This window comes from Carassius auratus, chromosome 25 (genome assembly GCF_003368295.1).
Source record: "Carassius auratus strain Wakin chromosome 25, ASM336829v1, whole genome shotgun sequence".
Lineage (NCBI taxonomy): Eukaryota > Metazoa > Chordata > Actinopteri > Cypriniformes > Cyprinidae > Carassius > Carassius auratus.
Genome location: NC_039267.1, coordinates 10,422,587 through 10,446,054, shown reverse-complemented (window position 1 = coordinate 10,446,054; position 23,468 = coordinate 10,422,587). Strand labels below are relative to the sequence as shown.

At 35.1% G+C, this 23,468-nt stretch overlaps 1 protein-coding gene across 1 annotated transcript in view; it reads left to right on the top strand.

Annotated features, from left to right (window-relative positions):
* Positions 1-22,197, top strand: part of LOC113043240 (polypeptide N-acetylgalactosaminyltransferase 18-like) — a 53,714-nt gene extending 31,517 nt beyond the window's left edge. Inside the window, exons 5-11 of the mRNA XM_026202486.1 lie at positions 1,639-1,836; positions 4,077-4,191; positions 9,369-9,554; positions 10,286-10,423; positions 11,365-11,460; positions 17,070-17,234; positions 21,248-22,197. Of these exons, the coding sequence (XP_026058271.1) occupies positions 1,639-1,836; positions 4,077-4,191; positions 9,369-9,554; positions 10,286-10,423; positions 11,365-11,460; positions 17,070-17,234; positions 21,248-21,394 (1,045 nt within the window). The 3' untranslated portion in view covers positions 21,395-22,197. The remainder of the gene's footprint in view (positions 1-1,638; positions 1,837-4,076; positions 4,192-9,368; positions 9,555-10,285; positions 10,424-11,364; positions 11,461-17,069; positions 17,235-21,247) is intronic.
* The last annotated feature ends 1,271 nt before the right edge of the window (positions 22,198-23,468 follow it).

The following is a 23,468-nucleotide window of genomic DNA, read 5'->3' as shown; positions in this document are numbered from 1 at the left end:
CAAAATTATAACTATATTTAGATTTACCTCTGAATATTCTGATGTTATATATTAAATTTTATTATACTAAATTACGGTAGGTAGATTTGTAGTATTTTCTGAGTTATGAACGAAAATAAAATGTTGAAGTGACCATCTGTCTTCTCTATATTGTATCTTTTTTATAACAGAGTATGTATTTTAATTAGGGGTGGTGTTGGCGCAGTGGATAAGACACCCACCTTAGGTGTGAGAGACCCGGGTTCGAATCCACTGTGAGACATCAATGTGTCCTTAAGCAAGACACTTAACCCCTAGTTGCTCAAGAGGTGTGTGACCTCTGACATATATAGCAATTGTAAGTCGCTTTGGATAAAAGCGTCAGATAAATGTAAATGTAATGTAATTAGAATACTGCTATTCAAGTTGAAGCCATTGAATGGAAACAAGATAATTTGTTCTTTAAGCATTTCTGCAAAAGAAAAGTAGTGTAAATTGTTTGTAAAGCCATTCTTATACAAATTGCCATATTGGATTGAAAAAGACAGTATTCAGTGCGGTGAAATGGTTTTATGAACAATTTACACAGAACAATTTGCATGTGTTTCATAAATGAGACCCAAGGTTCTGAAGAAATCTCATTTGTATGTCCTGTTACGGCCTATTTGATATGACTAAACATCATGGGAATGCAAAATATTCATAAAGGTTTCCAACACAGCTATTTGCATTTAGACATTCAAACCAATAGGAAATTGATCTAACCTCCTAATAAAAAATTATTACTGCAGAGAAGCTCATAGACATGCGTCATTTCATTAAAAATCTAGCTGTGCTGCCTTCTTCATGCTGAGAATGCAGATTTGGTATAAACATGTCTTTGTGTGATGTTGTTTTTGCTCATTGTTTGTATAAAGTGCTGTAACTTTTACATTCATTGCACTTTTGACCCCAATAAAAATTAATTCAAATACCCTGCATGCTTATCAAATGACATGTTAAGCCAGTGTAACAGTTAAAATGTAGGAGACCTACAGTACATGTGGATCGAAATGTGTGTTCTTCCCTGTGGGTATGAGGGCAGGAATATGAGCAGACGTGCCTGTCCGCTGCAATTACTATGCTAGGCACAGCTGTCAACTTACATACCTGTTAATTATTCTCTGTGCAACATGTCGAAAAACACCTTTAAAGGGCTTGGATGGAGTCCAAGTCTATCTTATGCACGTCAGCTTATTCCTGCTCTTAATTCATGCTGTGTTCTAGTTCACGGATGCATATGGACGATTCTCTAGGGCTCGATGCAGTTTTTACAGAGTGATAGCACAGCTATTAGCTAGCCTGGGGCTACTTTCCGAGATCAAATGCAGCGCTAATGTCTGTCTTCACAACTTTGAGATGGTCTTTTAAAGTAACGTTATCTCCCACAATGACATTTTAAGTTTTAGATCGATGGGTACTGAGAAGTCATTGCCCGCCAATGTGAAAACTACAATCAGCTTCAATAATCAAGTGTGAAATGGCCTTTCGCTTGGAAGGGACTGCATTAAACATTGTACTCTGGGTTTTCAGAGGGTTTCTCAAGAAACAAATTAGATAGATCCATGCAAAAACTACTGCCTGTGAACTTAAAGCATGTTTTATTTGTATTGATCCAAGGGCTGAACCAATCCTTCACAGAATCAAAGAGGACAGAACCCGGGTCATCTCGCCATCATTCGACAACATCAAATACGACACGTTTGAGATCGAAGAGTACCCCCTCTCTGCTCAAGGGTTCGACTGGGAACTTTGGTGCCGCTATCTAAACCCTCCTAAATCCTGGTGGACACAGAAGAATCAAACTGCACCAATCAGGTAACCATGCAAGATATTACCAGCATCCGCTCAGTGAACCTTTTTTGAATTCCCAGAATTCCCTTACAGTGAACTACATATACTAAGTAATAACCAAAAATAAGTTTTGTAAAATATCTGAATACTTTTTCGATGACTATTATTAATTAACACGAAAATATATATTTAATTTAGGGCTGAGACTCGATTAAAAAAAAAAATCTAATTAATTAGAGGCTTTGTAATTAATTAATCGAAATTAATCGCATTTTAATCGCATCTAAATATTTGACCTGAGAACAGTGAGAAGTAATTTTTTTTTCACATTAATTTACAGTATACCATTGAATAATGACTGAATACATAAGCTTAAGCAACTAAATATTGTTTATCTTTGTTCAACCAAGTCTAGCAGACCAGTGCAATTTTTGCCATTAAGTGTAGCAATAGCATATTTAGAAACAATTTAGAAATAGTACATTTCAGAAATTCAGGTAGCTTATAGGTGCTGGAACCTTCTGTAAAGTGTTTTTTAAGTAAAACACAATACTGTCAATTACATTCAGAACATTAGAAACACTGACTATTAGAAAACATCTCTCTGTTGCTTCAGAGGCCATAACATACTAAGTCCAACTCTCAATAACCTAGGCCAAAACAATAAAGAGTTCAACATAAACTGTTGCACCAACAAAATAATACATAGTTCAACATAAAGTGTAAAGTCCACGCTAGCTGCTATATGTTTTGCGTTGAGGTGATACTTGAGACTCGATGTGTTGTTGCGGTGATGTGCGAACGCTAGTTGGTGCTCCAGTATAATCGGTCCGCCGAAACTCATCCAGTGAGAAACGTTCCGCGGTGCAAAAATAAGTTATTAAAAATGCGGGAATTTTTTTTCTGTTATTCCGTTATTTTTTGTGTAATTATTTAATCTCAATTAATGCGTTAAAGTCCCGGCCCTAATTTAATTACATGTTGGAATATTAATGTGTGGGATAACACATAGGACATATGCATGTCTTAAACTTAAAATATACATCCCAGTAACAGTTCCTGGTTCATTTCAATTAAGGCATAACCGTACACTGACTCATGGTTCAGTGAGGGAGTCAGTTGTGATTCACTGATTCAGATTCACTGAGTGAGTCTGATTCAAATTGCTAGCTCAGTTCAAGACTGGTTCATGAATCTCATCAACTGGTTTACTTGTTAAGAATAATTTGACAGTGAATTGGACATTCTGGTTTACAGTGTGTTTGTTGACATGCAGGAAATACCGGTACGTAATCTAAACTGACTTTGGAATTTATTAAAACCACATTGTGAAAAGATAGCGGATGAAGCTGCTTTCATAAACACATTTGAGACTGATTCATGATTCTATATTTTATTTACTTACTTAAAAAGAACTGTTTCTTAAGAATCATTTGGCAGCAAAGCAGCCATTCCAGCCTGTGATGTGTTCAATGTTGAGTTCAGGTAACAGACGCACAATTTAAACTAACTAAAAGTTATTAAGGAACTAACGCCACATTGCGAGGTGACATCTGATGAAACCACATTCACAAGCAAGTTCAAGGCTGAGTTACAAATCTTTTTGATTGACTCACTGAAAAATAACTTTTTCCTAATCATTTGATGGTTTGCAGTTTGTTCATTGTCATGTGCTGGATAAAAACAGCATGCAGTCCAAACTGACTTAGGAAGTAACTAACACCACATTGTGTAAAGATAGCTGATGAAGCTGCATTCACAAGCAAGTTTGAGACCGATTCATGAATATTTTTTATTGACTCACTTAAAACAAACTGTTTCTTAAGAATCATTTAACAGCAAATCAGACATTCCAGTTTGTGATGTGTTGATTTCAAGTGCAGGAAACAATAACGTGCTTAGGAAGTAACCTCGACTTCGCGAAAAGATATCTTATGAAACTGCAGGTTTATGATTGATGCATTAAAATTTTTGATTGACTACTTTAAATAGAAGCAGTTCTTAAAAATCATTTGATGTCTGCGTTGATAGCCTTGTGTGCTGAAATACAACGCCATTTTGTCGCATTTGCAGATATTTCAGTCGTAGTCTAGAGCCCTGAAAGATACAAATCAGTCTCCTTGTCTTCTTAATAACTTGTGTCCTTTGTGTTAAATGACTCAAGAAACTGTTTCATCCTGTATACAATATGATTAATGTAGTAAAATACATTCTTGTAAGTCATTTAACCTAATTGTTGCCATTTGTATCCCCTCTCTCAAAAGGAGCCCCGCTCTGATCGGCTGCTTTGTAGTGGATCGGGAGTATTTCGAGGAGATTGGTCTGCTGGATGAAGGGATGGAAGTTTATGGAGGCGAAAACGTGGAGCTGGGAATCAGGGTAAGAGATATTCGTACTGCCGACAAAGGTTTTGAAAGTGCAGCAGGAGACAGGATGTCTAGAGTTTGAGCAGACGAGCAGACGCGTGTCGATGAATAATGCTGTTTCATTTGATGAAAAGATACTTTATGCAAGTTGTTCTTTGAGGGTAGATGGATATGTGGGGGTTTGCAGCTTCTGGTTACAGATAGACCTCTGTGTCTGTGTTAAAGTAAAGTAGAGCTCTCTGCACCTCGCTAATGATAACCTGCCAAACATACTTCTCGCTCCAAACTGGCGGGGTCCTAACCTCTCACTATCACACATGTACAGAGCCCGATCCAGACCTCTGCTGACTCCCATCAGACCCAGCAGCCCTGTAATTAGCCTCCGCAGCCAGAATGCAAGCCCAGGCTGTGAATGGAGCTCTCCACAGCAGATACACGGTCACTTTCTCTCACTGTGATTTGGCCTAGCAAAGTTGCAATCACTCCATGCAGGGTGCACCTTGACAATACCGAGCAGATCAAACCCTCCATTACACGCACAGATTTTTTTTTCTGTGTTTCATCACTAAGGGCCTCAATGAGGAGAGAGGAAATGAAAATGTCTGGAGAAGTGGCAGGCACCATGTGTGCGGTGGGATTTGGTGCTGCGTGGAGATAATGGCTCTCAACATCTGTTCTTACAGCTGTGTCTCTTCTGCCTAATTCCACACTCTCATCCTCTGAGCTCCTTTGTGCCCCCAAATCTCCAAACGCAACATCGCACAAATGTTGCAATCCTGCAGATGTTGCAGAAAAAGGAAGGAAACAAAGCACAAAGTTTGTCCATCTCTCTGCAGCAGGGTTTTGGAGGTCTGTAGCTCAGGCATGATATTTAGATCAAGTTTCATTGTGATTTGGTTGCATTTTAGTCAACAGAAGCTATATGAAAAAAAAGTACTAATATATATATATATATATATATATATATATATATATATATATATATATATATATATATATGTATAACACAAGTCTTGTATTAGAGTGAAAATACCTAATAATCAAAAAATATATTTTTTATATTAATTTGAATACGTTTTATTGATAAATATCTTTTATTTATAAATGCATTTTTTTAGTAAATGTTATTTTTGCTAAATGTTATTTATTTTATTTTTTTTAACGAGATTGATTCATCTATTGATTTATATTATTTTCTGCATTGTAGATATTTTAATTTTTACTCTAAATTTTTGATGACAATATCATAAAATTGAGGCTTGCTTTTTTTTGTCTATTTAGATTACTGGAAAAATATTTTTTAATCAGTATTTTATCTTGTTGACAGTGAAAAAACCTAAAACAGATCAATTGAATTCAGAAACATCTTGCATCTGATTTTAAGCCTTGTTTTTAGAGATAATATTCAGATGCTGTTTTAAATATCATGATGCTATAATAAAGTAATATCATCATCATCATGATTAAATAATTCTTTTTTGTAATGTACTGTAACTTCTATACTGCAGTTATTTTTTGCAGATATTTTGATGGACAGTTTTGTAAGATTGCACCTTGTCATTTAAACTCATGCTGGAGGCACTGAAGCAAAAGAAAATTTCCCGTTTTGCTGACCCTCATTGAGATTGTGTTGACGGGAGCTATTTTTCGCTTTGAAAGAGGGTACATGCTCAATAAAAGGTCAACGCATCTGTGCTCTTCTATTCTTAGCTCTCGCTTAAGGGCTCTGTTTATCAGTGATGGAGAATGAAAACTGTCTTTGATCATGTCAGATGTCAGCTTGGTTTATTTGCAGTCTGTTTTGGTTCCAGGTAAAGAATAATGACTTTGTCATAACGCCCCTTTGGTTATTTTTATTAGTGGTTGATTCGGTAGGGGGTCCGTTAAATAAGGTAGGGGACCGGTAAATAAAACTGAGAGCCCTATAGAAATGATGCATAATAGAAAATATGCAACAAAAATATTTTCATTATCAATATTTTATCCCCTTTTCCATTAAAAATATCTAAATGTCCTTACAAAAATTAAATCTATTTTTTATTTAGTATTATTAATAATAATAATAATAATAATAATAATTATAATAATGCTGGGCTGAAAACATATTTCATGATAAATTATCTGAAAAAAATATATAAATAATAATGGCTATTATTTTTATTATTATAGCATTATAGCAGATATTTTCAGAAAACGTAATGAAATTAATATTTTCCCCAGTGTTCATTTTGTAATTATAATGATATTTCTTTGTTTTAAGAATAGAACCAGAATCGTTTGGTATACATTTAAATTAGAGATTATTTGTAACATTTTGTGAGGTTTAAATGATTAAAACAATAAAGTAGTACATTTAGTACATTTTATTGCTCGGATGTAAAATAAATGAAAAAACAAAAACACATAAGATTTTTTCTTTTTAGATCACTCTTGGTGTTTTTTTTTTTAAAAGCGACCAAGTCTTAAATGTCTCCCTGACAATATAAAGCTGGTTTGATTCTCATTTCATGCTTGTGAAATGTTCTTCTGTGTGACAGATTACGGTCTGAATATCTCTGTCTGCAGCAGGTATTGTATGCAAATGCGAGAAATGATTTTTTACTGCTTCGGGAGAACAGACGGCTCAGTCATGGATCATTGGGATTGTTGTCAATGATTATGCATATGAATCATTCTCCTGGCAAATAGGAACAACACACATCTGTCCACTTCCTGTTGAATCCCGCCCAAATAGTCATAGCGTTAAAAGCCTGCCAAACAATAAGATCATAATGAATATGCCCCCCCGATTTAAACAAATTATCAGATAGAAAATACACCACCAGGATCTCTTGAAACCATTTTTTAGTCTAATGCTAACTGGCTGCTTTTAAACATAGAGTTCAGTTGCACTGAAACGATCCTGACATATGCCTCGACCAGATGTTGCATTTCATGTTTCACCAAACCAGGCCTGAACGAAAGTGTTTGGGTGCGAATGTCTGGATGAAGTTCAGCACGCTGGAATGTGGCCTATATAATCCTGTCTGAAGATTTACTTCGGTTCAAAAGCTTTGGAGGAGTGCAATGGGTTGAAAAAAACAAAGAAAACCAAATCTTTTTAAACCTTACACCGCGCAAATACATTGCATTACACCAAATACACAAAATAATGTTCTTTTTTAGCAATATCAAATGACCCCTTTAACTCTAAAACAGACAAGAGTGCAAAATGATCAGCAAAAAAATCATTTCATGTCACTTTTTATATCATCTGGACATACCACCCCACGATTCACAATAATGAAATGACCAGAACTGGGGGCACAGTTTACCTTGTGCCACCATTCATTTTCAATATTGAGGATAATCCCTTTTTTATACTCTAATCAGGCAACATATCTGAAATGTGACCCTGGATCACAAAACCAGTCTTAAGTGTCAATTTTTCAAAATTGAGATGTATACATAATCTGAAAGCTGAATAAATAAGCTTTCCATTTATGTATGGTCTATTAGGACAAGTGGACAATATTTGGCTGAGATGTAACTATTTAAAAATCTGGAATCTGAGGGTGCCAAAAAAATCTAAGCCTTTGAAGTTGTCCAAATGAATTCTTAGCAATCATATTACTAATCAGAAAGTAAGTTTTGATATATTGACGGTAGGAAATTTACAAAATATCTTCATGGAAAATGATCTTTACTTAATATCCAAATGATTTTTGGCATAAAAGAAAAATTGATAATTTTGACTCATAGGGCCCTATTTTAACGATCTGAAACGCAAGTGTCAAAGCGCGAAGCGCAAGTTTGTGGGCGGGTCTCGGCGCTGTTGCTATTTTCCCGGCGGGATAAATGGCTCTTGCGCCCGGCGGCAAATCTAAAGTGGGTTGGTCTGAAGTAGCTTCATTATTCATAGGTGTGGTTTGGGCGTAACGTGAAATAAACCATTCAGAACTTCATCCAACATTCCCTTTAAAAGCAGGTGCGCAAGTTCCATTATGGATTGCTATTATTATGACGTATTTACCAGGCGCACGCCAGGAGCGGTTCACAGCCGAGGAGACTGATGTTCTTGTAAGAGCAGTGAAAGACAGAGAAGTTGTGTTGTATGGGGATGGGAGAAACCCACCCAAAATAGCGTCGGTTAAACAGGCGTGGGAGGAAATAGCCACAATTTGTCAGATGTACTTATATACACATATGTCTTGCCACTATTTGGCCAACAGGTCTGATCCTTAATTACTACAATTAGCCTGAATAATTTGTAAGATAGATTTGTGCCTATTTTTTCACATCTTCGTGGCACACCACAATGATTTCCGTCATCTCAAGTGTTAATATTTTTTAGTGTAACAATTTATGATTTGCAAAAATAACTGTTGCATCTGTGTAGATCACATGAGCAAAGTGTATGCGCGTTGTGCACGCTATACATTATGGTCAAGCATGCGCCCTTAAAATAGCATAATGAACAACGCGCAACGCGCCACTGACTTTAGACTAGGTTTTTTCTGGTCAGTGGCGCAATTGTTTAATGGAACAGCAAAATAGCACCAGGGATTGTTTGCGCCGGAACACGCCTCCTTTTTTGCGCCGAACCACCCAGGGAGCGCAAGTTCATTCACTAGTTTAGCGACGTGCTTCTGTGGAGGGAAAAGCGCGCTTTGCGCGGGTGCAAAATAGGAATGACACATGCGTCGGTGTACAAAGTCAATTGCGCTGGGTGCAAGATAGGGCCCATAATGTTTTTTTGGCTATTGCTAAAAATATACCCTAGCAACTTAAGCCTGGTTTTGTGTCCCAGGGTCACAAATAGTTCCTTTTGAAATTCTTCTTACCATGTGGTTTATTTTAAAAGAGTTTATTTTGAAAAAAAAAGTGCTCCACTGTGAGGAAATGAATAACCTTCAGTTGATAATCATAGAAAAAAGCCTCCTTGATTTGAAGTGTGTTGTTCAGCTTATTTGTTCAACAAAGCCTTTTTTTTATAAAGTACAGTACTTTTTGTTCCTCATGGAGTTTTGAGTCACGTTGTTGTTTTTTTTCATTGATTTGGTTTATTCTGTTATATGACTCACAGACTCCCTAATGACTCACAACAACTGTTGTGGAGTGTCTAATGGATGTTAAAGGGTGTTTTCAAGAGCTAATTTTTCTTCATTCTTGTACTAATTCAAAACACGAGACATTGATGTGTGTAATCAGGTGTGGCTGTGTGGAGGAAGCGTGGAGGTCATGCCCTGTTCCAGAATAGCTCATATTGAGCGCGCTCACAAGCCCTACACAGAGGACCTGGCAACTCACGTCCGCCGGAACGCCTTGAGAGTGGCCGAGGTGTGGATGGACGAGTTCAAGAGCCATGTTTATATGGCCTGGAACGTCCCACAACAGGTACTACATCTCTCTCTCTCCCCCTTCATATGAGGGGTTGAAGCTCTATAGTCTGATTGGATTCAAATCTAGAGTTCAGAATTTTACTTATAACAGGAAATACTGTAATAATGTCTTTTCTGACATTTTGGTTCAATTGAATGAATCCTGCTGAATAAAAGTATCCGTTTCTTTCAAATAGAAATGTTTTACAGACCCCAAACTTTTAAATAGTAGTGTATAAATTAAAAAAAAAAAAAAAAAAATGCTTAATAGAGGCATTTCCACTTGAGGTCTCAGATATATATTTGTATATCAGTATGCTAAATTGCTCGGAAGCCGTTAGTAGCCTACAGTTAAATTTAATTATCCTTTGCACATTAGATTTTATAATTTTTGTCTGTCACTGTTTTATAAATTGAATAAGCAATGAGTGTGATGGAAGTTAAAGGATAAATGCTGCTAGTCATTTTAAGTTAAGCTGTATTGGGCTGAAATGCAATGGCATGACTTATTTAAGCTAGTTATTTTGGCTTCTTAATGAGCTCTCACTTTCATGCCGACGTCTTGAAGTGCCGCACCATATAGCATCACTTCTCTTGAAGTTACCATAAGTGCCCGAAGGACAGAGATAAATGTGCACTGATACAATAAGCCCTGAGCATCATGTTCTAGCTGTTAGATTCTGCACTCAGTAAATGAGTTGTTGTGTGCTCACGACTGCATGTGCTTGTGGGTGTTTGTGTGTGCAGGACTCAGGGATCGATATCGGTGATATCAGAGAAAGAGAAGCTCTCAGAGAGAGACTTCGCTGCAAACCCTTCAGCTGGTTCCTGAAGAATATTTATTCTGAGATGAGAACCTACACAGAGACCATCGCTTATGGTGTAGTGAGTATCCACTTATCGGCTAATAACAGTCATCGCTAAATGTCCATTTGCAGAACTGATGCAGTTTATATATTTGTGTGTAAAAAAACCCCTAATGAATAGATATATAGTGCCAGGTTTCACTAGGCCATATTTTTCTATATATATACTTATTAGGATATACATATATTAGTCCTTGTTAGTCTTAAAAGTCGTTATTAATTTGATCAAAAGCCAAATATTCATTCAAGAGTCCTTAAAAGAATGCATCACAGTTTCCACAAAAAAATACAAAATTAAGTAGAACAATTGTTTTTTAAAGTAATGAGCTATTTCATTATCAAAAAACTTTCTCATCATCCTGCCTTCAGGAAGTGAACTATTTCAAGACAAGTGTCATACATTTTGTCATTATTTTATCTTATTTTGTTTCGCTTATGAGGTCTTAAAATGTCAACACTTTTACCGTGATTTTCTGCATTAATCAAATGTGCACATCCATAAAGTAGATATTTATCCATTCTGAAGGCATAATAATATAACAACATAGCCTGACATAGCTCAAAGCAGTTTATTAGCGCTTAGAGACATTGCTTATCTGATAAACGACATTGTTTCTCATAATATTGAGTTATAGAAACAGTTTATACTAAGTATTATTTTTCTTACTCAAGGCCTGCTGTTTCTTCATTTATCACAACGCAAGGCCAGCAGAGCGCTTTTTCCTAATTGGCATTCTTTTGTGGAATAGCGTAATTAACAGCTCCATTGTGAAGACAAAGGAAAGCTGAGCTCCAGGGCATTTTCACACACATCGGCCATTAGCAGACTGAGGAAGAAAGATGGTTTTTGCATTCTTAATCCATCTTCTCCTCTGCGGTTTTGCAGTGTGGAATGGGTCTGATCTGCTTGCCTATATATTGCATCTTTGTGTGTGTGTGTGTGTGTGTGTTTGCCTGTAGCTGAGGAACAGCCTGAGGCCGGATCTGTGTTTGGATCAAGGTCCCGACTCTGACAACATTCCCATCATGTACATCTGCCATGGCCTGACGCCTCAGGTTAGTGTCCAGTCCACTGCACCAGGCTTGAGCACCTGCCACATTTCCCCTTAATGCCCAAAGTGCCCTTTTGTCAAGGCAATCTTTTTTTTGTAATTAAACTCCCTTTTGTGAAGGCCTGTCCAATCCAACTATTAGAAAGATACTGAATAATAATTTAGCTGTAAAAGAAATGATTCACATGATGACCTTTCACCTGATAATCTCATCTGGGACGATCCCTCACGTTATTAATTTAGCGCACTGTTAGATGCCTTCAACAATGTATTCTCAGCGGAGCGGTGTGCATTTACAGGTATACTAATATTATTAATTTATTATTATACAAGAACGAATTGAAGAGAGCATGCACAGCTGTTGTTTATATTGCTGTGTGTAACGTTAGCTGCAGCAAGGGCCTATAATAGTTTTGTTCAGTATTTTCCTAATGATAATTTTTTAACTTGTTTAAAATGGCTACTACGAACACCGTTTTCCCATTTTTATCACAGAATAAGGCAGGAAATATACTTTATAGTTTCTATACTAGATGATATATCAATCAGTACTCGATTATTCATATAGGCCTAGTTTAGTCTGATTATTTATTACCTGGAGATAACTTGAAAACACATAAACCATGTATTTTTGCTATTGTGTGTTTATTGTCTCCATGTTTCATCAGTAAAAGCATTTCTGCTTTTTATTCAGCTCAGCTTCAGAATACATTTGTCCGTATTAGGCATTTCCTGCACACCATAGGTTAATACTTCTATGAGTCTGTTTTGAACTTTATGTGCGAGAGCGCCCTCAGGCTTCGAGTATGAATGAAGCATCTCCTCATTTTGGATACGAATAAAATGTCAGGTCATGCATGCATAGACTATCGATACTGTCACTCTGAATTCAAATCTAGATTTAAATCTAGAAACATCAACGTGAGGTTTAAAATGTATTTTAAGTAAGACAAAAATATTTTTTTTCTGCAACTCCAAAACCACCATACGCTGTAAACTCAATAATAATAATATATTATGTTTCTAATTTCAGAGTATTTCCATGTTTCTCACTATATCTGTACAGTATGTGAAATGAAACATTTTAAGAACTTCTTTTTGGCCTAGATGTCAAGAACAGAAAATACCGGGTAGAAACAGTTGGAACGGGATGAGAAAAAAGTTTATTTGCACCTGTTTGAGCACATGGCTAAATGTTTTAGATTCTAGTACATTTATGCTAACCGCTAAGCTACAGCTTCAACATTCACTGTATACATTGATTGATACATTCACCTAACAAATATGAGAATGCTTTTAATTGTGTCTCTAATTTAAACCTTTTTTGAAAAGGTTTAACTTGATTACTTCGACTCATTTATGCGAATCACTTAAAACTGTCCATTCCAATGAATCAATTATAATTCTGAACCAAAAAGATTCATTAATCTGAAGCATAATATGTTTGTCACTAGACAGAAGTGTTAATTACAACTGAAATAATCACTTTGGTATGATTCTTCCCTTAATTCATGTAGTAAAAGAAGAATTGTTTTTTTTTTTATTAAAAGCTTATTAAAAAAAAACTGTGGTCCATTTATGTAAATCAGTTCAAACGGTAACTGTATTTTAGCTTTTGTATCTAAAACTTTTATTATTAAAAGTTTCATTCAGCAATTTATTCGGCAACTATGGCTGTTTGGATGAAAAAATAAACAAACCATTTCAGAGCAAATACACAAGTGCTGAGATATCAAAAGTCTGAAAAATATAAACATTGAATTTTTTATAGCTATATCATTCATCCTTATTCCTATCTTCTGTACAAAGGCTCTGCACACTACAGTTGTTTAATTCATGGTGGAAATGTGAGTTAAAAGACATTTCTTCCTCTATGAAGATTTCTCTTTTATGAAGATTTGGCTTGTATGCACTTGGCTTGCTCTTTCCCATCTTCCCGTCACAATTGATCTCAGCATTTCACAGTGATAAACTGTCAATTTCTCCACCCCATAAAACAGTCATTGTATTGCATAAAACATCTTCATTATTTTGTGCTGAGGCTCGAAATATTAATTTTTAAACAGTTGGGCTACTTTAGGCAATCCAGTCTGTTTTTTTTTTTGTCTTATTCAGAGTGTATTACACAACCAGGTTCCACGACAAACGATACCCTGCAAAAATACCGTAAAAATAGGGAGCTTTCTCCATAAAGCATAGACTCTCCAGGGAATTTGGGATTTAGACAGATTCCAGGGCTGTAGTCACTATAATGAATCTCAATAAAGAGCAATGACTTAGAACGCAACCAGGGAGGGTTGTTTCACCACCACAGGGGCATCATTTAGATGTGGTCGAATTGTAGAATGTGAATATGTGACAGAGATATATAAATGAGAGCGAGCGAGAGGGAGGGAAAGACAGAGAAGAGCACTGTCAGCATGATTTTAACTACTTAGCTGGGTCTCTTACACCTGCTGAATTCATATCCGTGTGCGCTTCCAGCTCTCTTATTGGAAACGACACAATGGTGCCAAGCAATGCAGTATAGTGTTTTCACTTTCTATTCTTGCTGATTCGAAACTTTCTAGAATCTGTTGAGGAAATCAGAAATACACCACGGCTAGTTATAGGGAATTTTAGAGGCTCCATGTCTTGAACTTGTTATTATTGTTGCTTTTTTATTCCTATTAGATATTACCTGATATATATATATATATATATATATATATATATATATATATATATATATATAATACAAAATAATAAAATGTGATTCAAAACTATTTATTTTGCAAATAATATTTTATTTATTTTTATTATTAATAATAATAGTAATAAATAATATATTTTATATAATTCCTATAATTCCCACATTCCTACATATGGATAGGTATGTGTTCTAAGATATTAATTTTATATATATATATATTACTATATATTACTATTACTATTTTTAATGTTTTTGAAAGAAGTTTCTTCTGTCCATCAAGCCTGCATTTATTTGATCAAAAATACAGAAAAAACTGTAATATTGTGAAATATTATTACAACTTAATATAAATAATTACTTTAAATTGTCATTTATTTCTGTGATGCAAAGCTGAATTTTTAGGATCATTATCACATGATCCTTTAGAAATCATTCTAATATGATGATTCATTATCAAAGTTGGAAACAGTTCTGCTGCTTAATATTTTTTCAGAACATGTGATACTTTTTTAGGATACTTTGCTGAATAATTAGTAAAAAAAGTAAAAAAAAAAAAAAAAAAGCTATGTTTTTAAAATATAAATATTTTGTAATAACAATATACAGTACTGGTCAGTAATTTGGGGTCAGTAATTTTTTTTCTTTCTTTTTTTTTAAATAAAATCAATACTTTTATTCAGCAAGGATGTGTTAAATTGATCAAAATATATTAATATATATTATTAGAAATGTTTTATTTTGAATAAATGCAGTTCTTTTTAACCTTTTATTCATCAAATATATTAGACAGCAGATCTGTTTCCAACAGTCATAATAAATCAGAATATGAGAATGATTTCTAAATGATCATGTGATCGACTGGATGTTACATGTGACACTGAAGGCTGCAGTAATGATGCTGAAAATTCAGCTTTGCATCACAGGAATAAATTTTTTTTTAAAAAGTATATTCAAATAGAAAACTATTATTTTAAGTTGTAATAATATTTCACAATAATAATTTTTTTCTGTATTTTTGATCAAATAAATGCAGGCTTGATGAACAGAAGCAAATGTTCAAAAACATTAAAAATAGTAATGTTTCCAAACTTTTGGTCTGTACTGTATATATATATATGAAATGCACAATTTTTACTTTTTATTAGAATAATAATTATATATTTTTTGATATAACTCCTGCAATCCTACAGGGGATAAGCTTTTTCAAGAAATGATGGATTTAATGTAAATGTTCGCTCTCTCACTGTCTCACACACTTTCTGTGTGTGTGTGTGTGTGCAAATATAGATATACATTTAAGTTCTCTACCAGCCAGACAATTTTTGCACAATTTACAGTGCATCTCATGTCTATTTGCACACTTAAACTGACTTGAATCATTCTGATAGGATGTGAGCCGTCTCTGGATTAGTTTTATCTTTAATGGGCCGTTAGACAATACCTCAGCTAAGCGTATTAACACCGTGGCAGTTGCTCGGGGATTTGAGCATGTTGGAAATGAAGCATATCACGTTCCCTCTCTCTTTCAGTGCGTATCTCCCATTCATTGGGCAAAAGGAACAATTGTTCCCATACAACAGCCATAAATCTCTTAAGAAGCAAGCTTTTCCTCAAGCAGTGTTAAATGAATCCCTAGCAAGTTCAGTCCTTGTTTTTCTTCACTATTATATTATTCCCTTTCCCATTTTAGCCCTCCATCCCTTCCCGTCACAGTTCCATTGCTCATCAAAGGGTCCCGAAGGACATGTATTGTTTCCGTTGTGAATGAATGATCAGTTGTTTTATGTGTCTGTGGAGATGCACTCGCTGGCTCTTCAGTCTTTGTGTTTGCAGAGATTTTCATTTCAAGGTGCCTCACAAAAGTTTGAGCAGTTTTGCATTGGTGCCGTTCCAAAGTCAAACGATTTGATATGATTTTACTGTAGGCTCAGGTGTACCGAGGTAATCTTAGAAATACATATTCTTGACAAACAAAAACCGTCTAAGCATGGTAGCTCCCAAACGATACCAGAGAGGAGAAGAGGAGTATGCCTAGCTCTGTATCAGATGTTACAGGACTGATAGTAACACAATTGTTCCATTGCTAAAATTGCTCTAGATGGTATACAACCAATTTAATCTATGTATTTGAGAGAAGTATGCCTTTTTGTGATGCGCTGCATGAGCTATCTAATCAATAATACTGTTAGCACCTCTCCAGGCTCAGGCTTTTGAAGTGAAATATCAATCCATCCAGACCCTGAAAAAAAAAAAAGCGGGCATATTGCATGAAATGAATTCTTTCTGAAAGTGCTTGTTTTTCAGTAAGGCGAGCGATTAAAGTATGAGGGCTATTGATTTAGGACTTGGTCCAACAAAATGTGCATTAGTGATTCAAAGCAAATATTGAATATCAGAGACTTCGTTCTTTTGCCTCATGCCAACAAACTAAAGTTCATGTGAATAAAAGTCATTTAGTTAGAATTTCAATAGAAGTATTTTTATTTTTACAAATAATTATTTATATATTTTTATTTCAATGTTCAACATATAAGTGTTCATGTAATAGTTTCTTAACAAAACATGCTTTTCTTTACAAAATGTATTTAATACATTTTAATGGGACAAAATATTGAAATTGATTCTTATGCTCACTAAAGCTGTAGTTATTGCATCAAAAATACAGTAATATTGTGAAATATTATTACTATTTAAAATAATTGTTTTCTATTTGAATATATTGTAAAATGTAATTTATTCATGTGATGCAAAGCTGAATTTCCAGCATCATTGCTCCAGTCATCAGTGTCACACGGTTCTTCAGAAATCATTCTATTCTGCTGATTTGCTGCTCGAGAAACATTTCTTGTGTCCAAAATGTAGTCTAGTTACATGGATATGAATGCATCATTTAAGCATGCTTGTCTCTTCTGTTGTTTTAGAATGTGTACTACACAAGCTCTCAGCAGCTGCACGTCGGAGGCTTGAGTCCGACCATCGACGACGACGATAACAAGTGCCTGGTGGATGTGAACGGCCGGCCGCGACTGCTAGAATGCAGCTACGCCAGCAACAAGCACATGAAGCTCTCCTGGCTCTTTACTCAGGTATACTTTCATGAGAAACAATCAATTGTACGCTCAAAACATTTTTTTATCCTGGTTTTGGTGCCCTACTTCTAAATAAGTGGAGTATTGCAGTGGTCAGTTTTTGCTAACTGGTCAGTTTTTTATGGTTTTAGTTGTAGTTATAATAAGCTTTAAAAACCCTGGCCATAAAGAGCTTCATTGCATTCTACACAATCCTCATTACACACAGACATCCTTTACTGCACAGCTCATTTAAAGCCATTGTCAAAATCGTTCCATTTTTTTTTAATAAGTTTTGATATCATTGAAATACTAGTTCAAAACTTTCCCTTAAAATTTTCTGTCAATTTGCAGCATCTGTTAGCCCTCCGGCTGTGTGACTGCAGTGGACACTTTCTGGATATCGAGCATTAATAATTCAGAGGTGTGTGTGTGTGTGTGTGTGTGTTGTAAAGCTCTCTTAATTCAATTCAAGCACCTTTCTGGATCGTAGCAGACATCTTGATTTCATCCGCATGTAATATATGCTTCTCTATTAAAAGTCAGGTGAATTAATATATGTCACAGCAGGCTGTGTCGTCTAAAAGGTTTAGCTGAAGTGTGCTGGAAATGTCAGAATGGGGTTATTAGGAAAGGGTAATGCTGCCCCCTTGGGAGAGATGTCGCAGTAGATGAACAAACATGCGCTTACAGGAAAAGTGTAAGAGTAGGAACGATATCAATTCTCACACAAACCCTCGGGACGTGCTTTAATGTCTCACACGAGCTCAGAGGGATAAAGACAGACACCTTTTTTCTTCAGGTTATTTAAAATGGAATCGGGTGGGCCGAATCCATTGTGGCCTTTTAGGTGCGATGAATAATTGATGACAAAGCCAGTGAAAGAGTGATCTGGCTCTTGACACACAGGAGAGCATCAGAAATGGCTTTAATTATGTTTTTATTGACTCACATTGTCTGCTTTTCAGTCTGTTACCAGGATACCGCTTGACAGGTCATGAATAAATGCGCCGTTAAGCATACATGACACATGTTATTTCTTCCTTTAGTGTGTTTGGCTCCACCAGCAGTCAGTGACATTATTTTAGGGAGGCTGATTTGGAACAAAAACATAATTGAAGCAGATGCTGTGTTCCTCTAGGTGACACCTGTTCAACGATGCTTGCCAAATTATTTTATAATGAATGGGGTCTTAATAATACCTTGTTTATAATGTATATGATCACGAAAGATTGCATGGAGTCATACTACTACAATTCTATTTCACAAAATTGAAATATAGAGTGAGAGAGAAACAAATAATATAAATTCTAATCTGTTACTGATTACAAATTACATAATGAAAATTTTAGTCATTTTAGGTAATATATTCTGATTACATTTAGATTACTTTTAGACTAGTGCTGTCAAATGATTAATTGCGATTAATCACATCCTAAACAGTTTTTGTTTACATAATATATGTGTGTATGCTGTTTGTGTGTGTGTATTGTGTGCGTGTGTGTGTATGTATGTGTGTGTGTGTGTGTATATATATATATATATATATATATATATATATATATACACACACACACACACACATACACACACACACACTCACATGCATGTATATATTTCAGAAAAATATGTTGTTTATATATTAATTATATTTATATATTATATAAATTCTATGACTATAAATGTATTTTCAAAATATATACTATAAGTGCACGTAGTTATAGATACATAATAAATAAACACAGTACACACACATATATTATGCAAACAAAATGTATTTTGGAACTAATTGTTTGACAGCACTACTTTTGAATTGTTATAAAAAGAGAAATGACATCTTTATCAACATCACCAAATGTATAAAACATAATAGTAAATCTTTAGTATAGGTACCAATTCTCTCTATTAACTAGTTGCTTATTAACATGCGTATTAATATTCTAGCTTGTAGCACTTGCTGTGTCTGTTTGCCTCTTTAAGAAGAGTTGCTTTATGTATCCCCCAGCTGTAAGTCGCTTTGGATAAAAGCATCTGCAAAATGACTAAAGGTAAATGTAATGTATTATTAACATATTGGCTGTTTATAAGTGGTTATAAAGTACATATTCTGCATTACCATATTCTACATCCCTAATCCTACCCAATACCTAAACTTAACAACTACCTTACTAATTAATAATAAGCAGCAAATTAGGAGTTTAATGAGGGAAAATACATAGTTTGTTAATACATCCGATTTGTTAATAGCGAGATTTGGACCTTAAAGTAAACTGTATTGGTACAGCGTTTCCCAAACTGGGCTAAATGAAATGTGGGTCACACTTTATTTTAGGGTCCAATTCTCACTATTAACTAACCATTAACTATGACTTTTGCCTCAATTAACTCCTTATTTGCTGCTTATTAATAGTTTATAAGGTAGTTGTTAAGTTTAGGGTATTGGGTAGGATTATGGATGTTATGCATCATATGTACTTTATAAGCACTAATAAACAGCCAATACATTAATAATAGACATGCTAATAAGCAACTACTTATTAGTGTGAATTGGACCCTATACTAAAGTGTTATTGAAATGTGGTGTTAAAATATTTAAATATTTATTTTAAATCTCAGTGGGACTTCAAGAAAATAGCATAATTGTGTTTATAATTCAAGGTATAATTGACTGAGAGGTGCTTTTGTCTCCAAATTCAGAAGCATGTATTGCAAATTAACATTTGAAGAAGAGTTTATTAGCAAAAACTGATAACTCCTTAATTACTATATACAACTATATATATATGGTCTCATGTTTTATTGTGTTAATTAGCTGTATTTTTTTTACTTAAAATAACCCAACTGCAGTGTGACTGAGATTAATTAGAATACACATTGAAAAAACATGATTTTTGAAAACTGAGAGTTATCTGTTTTTGCAAATTAACTCTTCATTTAGATACATGCCCATTTATATTGTGAATACCTACTGTATTCAGTATAACACACATTTTAATTTTATACATTTTAAAATTGAAAAGAGTAAAAAATATATTTTATAATTAATATCACTGCTCCTATTTTATACTGTATCTACAGTTGTCATCTTAATGGTTATTTAATACTTGAGTATAATTTGTGTGAGTTGAACATGTTAAGCAACCACACAACCATTTAAACAATACTCAGACAACTGAAGGTCACTGGTATAGAAAATTATATCTGCAACAGGCTTGTACACAACAAATTCTTCCTGTTTTATTTAAAGCGCAACTTTAAATAAATAAAAAAAGATCTTGGTCACTGGTGTAAGTTTAAGACATGGGGTAAGAGTTTTGTTCAAGTGTAAAGTTGAGTTCTGAATAATGCACTACACACTATGTGCTACTCTACCATCTATATTGTCCTAAATTGCCACCGCTAACCACCATATGAAGGTATTCTATCCAATAATGTAGTTTCACACTTAGCACAGTGTAAAACATTTTGTTTTCAAATGCCAATGTTGCAGCCATGGAAATGACAAATGCCATAAAAGTAATACAAATATTCCAACTGTGCATCTTCAATAATGTGATTTAGCCTGTGTAGCGAGACATTTGGCATTTCATACACCTTGGATTTCATACGGTGGCAGATGATTGGATGAGAGCGACTCTTCGCCCGAGGCCTCCTCTTTCATGTCACCGGAGCCTCCTTCAACACTGTAAGACTCTCAATCCCTCAGGCTCTTCTTCAGAAGCTACCACTTCAAGAACATCACTTCCCTTTTGACATTGTTCGGGAAGGCTTCTGGCTTTGGTGGTGTATTTCATACTCTATTTACTGACTGAAAGAAATATGTTTCTCGAGGTGCAAGTGTCGCTTTGATTTCTCACTTAGTGCCGCTCGGATCCGGCATTAGAAAGGATATGTCTGCTCCATGTTTTTCGAATTAAAGGGATTATATTACCTCTTTTTGTAAAAAGTGTAATACAAATCAACATTCTTCATGATCCTGGACCAATTTAATGTCATTGTTCACTCATTTGGATGTGTATTGTGTCTTGCAGGGAGGCTCCATTCAGAATAGGAAGTCGAAGCGTTGTTTGGAGTTGGTTGAAAGTGCGGATGTGGATCATGGATATCAGCTGGCCCTTCAACAGTGCAGCAGTCAGAAATGGACAATTACCAACATACTGCTTGGGAAAGTTCTATAAGCCTAGTGTCTAATGTGACGCATCTCTGGATATGTACTGGACTGAGATACAGTGTCCCTTCACACACTGTTGTGTCGAGGGAAGGCTGCTGTTCTCTGTTTTTAACACTGTAAACATCTTTATTGTCTTGTGTCGGACCTCAAAGCCAACATGGAGCAAGTGTCAAACATTTAATTTTGACCAGAACAGATGGTTTAGACTAGAGACAATGATGCTTAAAGGGATAGTTCACACAAAAATGAAAATCCTGTCATTAATTACTGACCTGACCCTCATGTCGTTCCAAACAAGTAAGACCTTTGTTCATCTTCTAAACACAAATTGAGAGATTTTTTATGAAATCCGAGAGCTTTCTGACCCTCAGTAGACAGCAAGGGAACTACCACGTTCAAGGCCCAGAAAGGTAGTAAGGACATTAATAAAATAGTCCTTTTTCAACCATATTGTTCATAATTTCTGCTCTTCTGGGTCGGTCTGTTGCCATTCACAAGAGTAGAGAAGGTATTATGGGTTTAGAACGACATGAGGGTGAGTAATTAATAGATAGTTCACCCAAAAATGAACATTTTGTCATTATTTACTCACCTTTTTCATTTTTTCAGTGAACTGTCTCTTTAAATGTTCTGCTGTATGATTAGCTCTTGTGTATTTAAGCATTTAGTAGTTTTGCTACTGTGTAGCACAAATTTAAAATGTTTTTTTTCCCTCAGGTTTGTGAATGATGTTTGTGATTATTTGATGTGGAAAAAATATTTTATAAATATAAATAGTCTTTCTTAAAACAATAAAGACTTTTAACTCATTGTTCTTGAATTTTGCATTGGACCATCTGGTTAAAACAGCTTTCTTCAAAGGATGGACATTTAAAAATAACAAATGCTATGGTATAAAATCTTAATTTAAGCTCCAGAACTCTCTATTCATACAGTTTTTCTATTCATGCCATAAGAGTTCTCGCATTCACGGAAATTAAAGCTCCACATTCACAGTTCAGTCAAATTCATTTCTGCTTTCGGGAAAATCTCATATTTTCTGTCTTCCCATCTCTTGTGGGACAAAACCATCATTTTAATCAAAGTCAGCAACACTTGACATCCTCACAGAGCTCTGAGCTATCCAAATCTCTCAAACACAGACACACACGCTGCTTGAACAAGGAACAACAGTTTCATGAGCCTTTCTGTCATTTCTGTTTCCTAGAAAAAAAAAAAGAGGAAAAAACATTAAAGGCTGAAACCTCAAAGACAGAACTGGAGATTGTTGTTTGTTATATTTAAACCACTGAGAGTTTCTTTATTTATGCTATTTAAACAATTGAAAACCTCTAAATGTCTTGACAATCTTTTGGAAAAGCTACAGTACATCCCCAGAAATGGGAAAGCTAAATGAGTTTTAGAAGTGCATTTGTCAAGAAGTCTCCAATATCCCTGCATCCTTGAAATAGTTTGTATCGATTAAACAATTTCTCATCTTCCTTCTATTTCACTTCAGACCTGTCAGATATACAGTTTGCCTCCTGAGATGATAAAACTCCTTTTTCCGACTGACCTTCTGAGAGGCAAAATTATTATATTTTGTCAGGAAGCACTTTTTATATGAGCTCCTTGGCCTTATTTATTTACATAGCAATAATAAAACTTCCTTTCCCAATCCACTGGGCTAAAATAACCTAACATTAGGTAGGTCCTATAGTAACCCAGCATTGTGTTATCTGTTGGATCATTTTTAATTCAGTTCTATTTTAAGTGAGAGAAGTGTGTGAAGCCCAGAGCATTTGGAGAGCTTGTAATCAGGCCTGAAAAGTGTTTGGTTAGCACTTCTGAACCTCATAATCCCACAGGCTGAGAAGCCAAACCCTCGATGAGTTTATTAAATTACTTTATTCTCCCAAGGACCTTCCACTATCTGCTACAGTTATTCTACATAAAGTGCTGTGCAAAAGGAGCAAAGTAATTAGAATACTGGACATGGAGAAAATGTTATTCTCTATTAAAGTGAACAGGAGATTGTTTTTTGCCAATAACATTACTCACACTACCTAATGTCCTGCAGTTGCGACTGGGAATTTGATGTA